The 696-nt window shown below is 38.6% G+C and overlaps 1 protein-coding gene across 1 annotated transcript; it reads right to left on the bottom strand.

Moving 5' to 3' along the window:
* Positions 1-2: 2 nt before the first annotated feature.
* LOC102856733 (mediator of RNA polymerase II transcription subunit 7-like) lies at positions 3-388 on the bottom strand (the record flags this gene model as incomplete). Its single annotated transcript, XM_006888232.1, has 1 exon — positions 3-388. A coding segment is annotated over exon 1 (375 nt), but the record flags the coding sequence as incomplete, so codon positions are not given.
* Positions 389-696: the final 308 nt, after the last annotated feature.

Raw genomic sequence — 696 nt, 5'->3', positions numbered from 1 at the left:
TATTCATTTATAAGATGATGCACATGGACAAAAAGCAGCTTAAGATCCTCTAGCTTCTCTTCTCGTTTTATACTCCCAGGGCTCCTTATCAAGATATCCAAGAGGTCTAAGAAATTAATAAATATAGACATATTGAGTTTTCTCATTTCTTTCTTATGATCAAACTGCATAGGATGGAGCCTTTCAATGCCCTGACTTTCCAAAGGGCGAATGATAAAATCATCACATTGGAACGGGTTGCCAAACATCATGTAACTATCCTTTATCGGAGGTGGAGGCTTGGGAGCAAGGCCTTCCTGAATATTTTCATCTGTATATTCCTTTATGTACTGCATCGGAGGTGGTGGAAGTGCACTGACTTGCTGTGGTTCACCCATTGTGGAAGATCAGGAACCTTCCGTCAACTTACAGCCTTGGAAACTCAAAGAGGATCAGCTATGTTATTTCCAATTTGTTAAGATTTCCTCGGCTCTGGGTTTATGTTGGTATCCAGCTGCCTTCGCCGCCACCACCTGCATTTGAATTCTTGACTGTTACTCCCATAGACATTGATTGTGAATCCAAATAAAATGAAATCTTTCACAACTTCAGTATTTTCTCTATTTATCATGATGCTACTTACTGCCTTATTTGTGAGCATATCTACACAGACACCCAATAATAATATGTTGAATGTTGTTACAATAAATATATTCA

Source organism: Elephantulus edwardii, unplaced genomic scaffold (assembly GCF_000299155.1).
Source record: "Elephantulus edwardii isolate Elephantulus edwardi_28Jun2011 unplaced genomic scaffold, EleEdw1.0 scaffold00065, whole genome shotgun sequence".
Lineage (NCBI taxonomy): Eukaryota > Metazoa > Chordata > Mammalia > Macroscelidea > Macroscelididae > Elephantulus > Elephantulus edwardii.
Note: the sequence above shows the minus strand (reverse complement) of the source record. Positions and strands in the feature narration are given on the sequence as shown.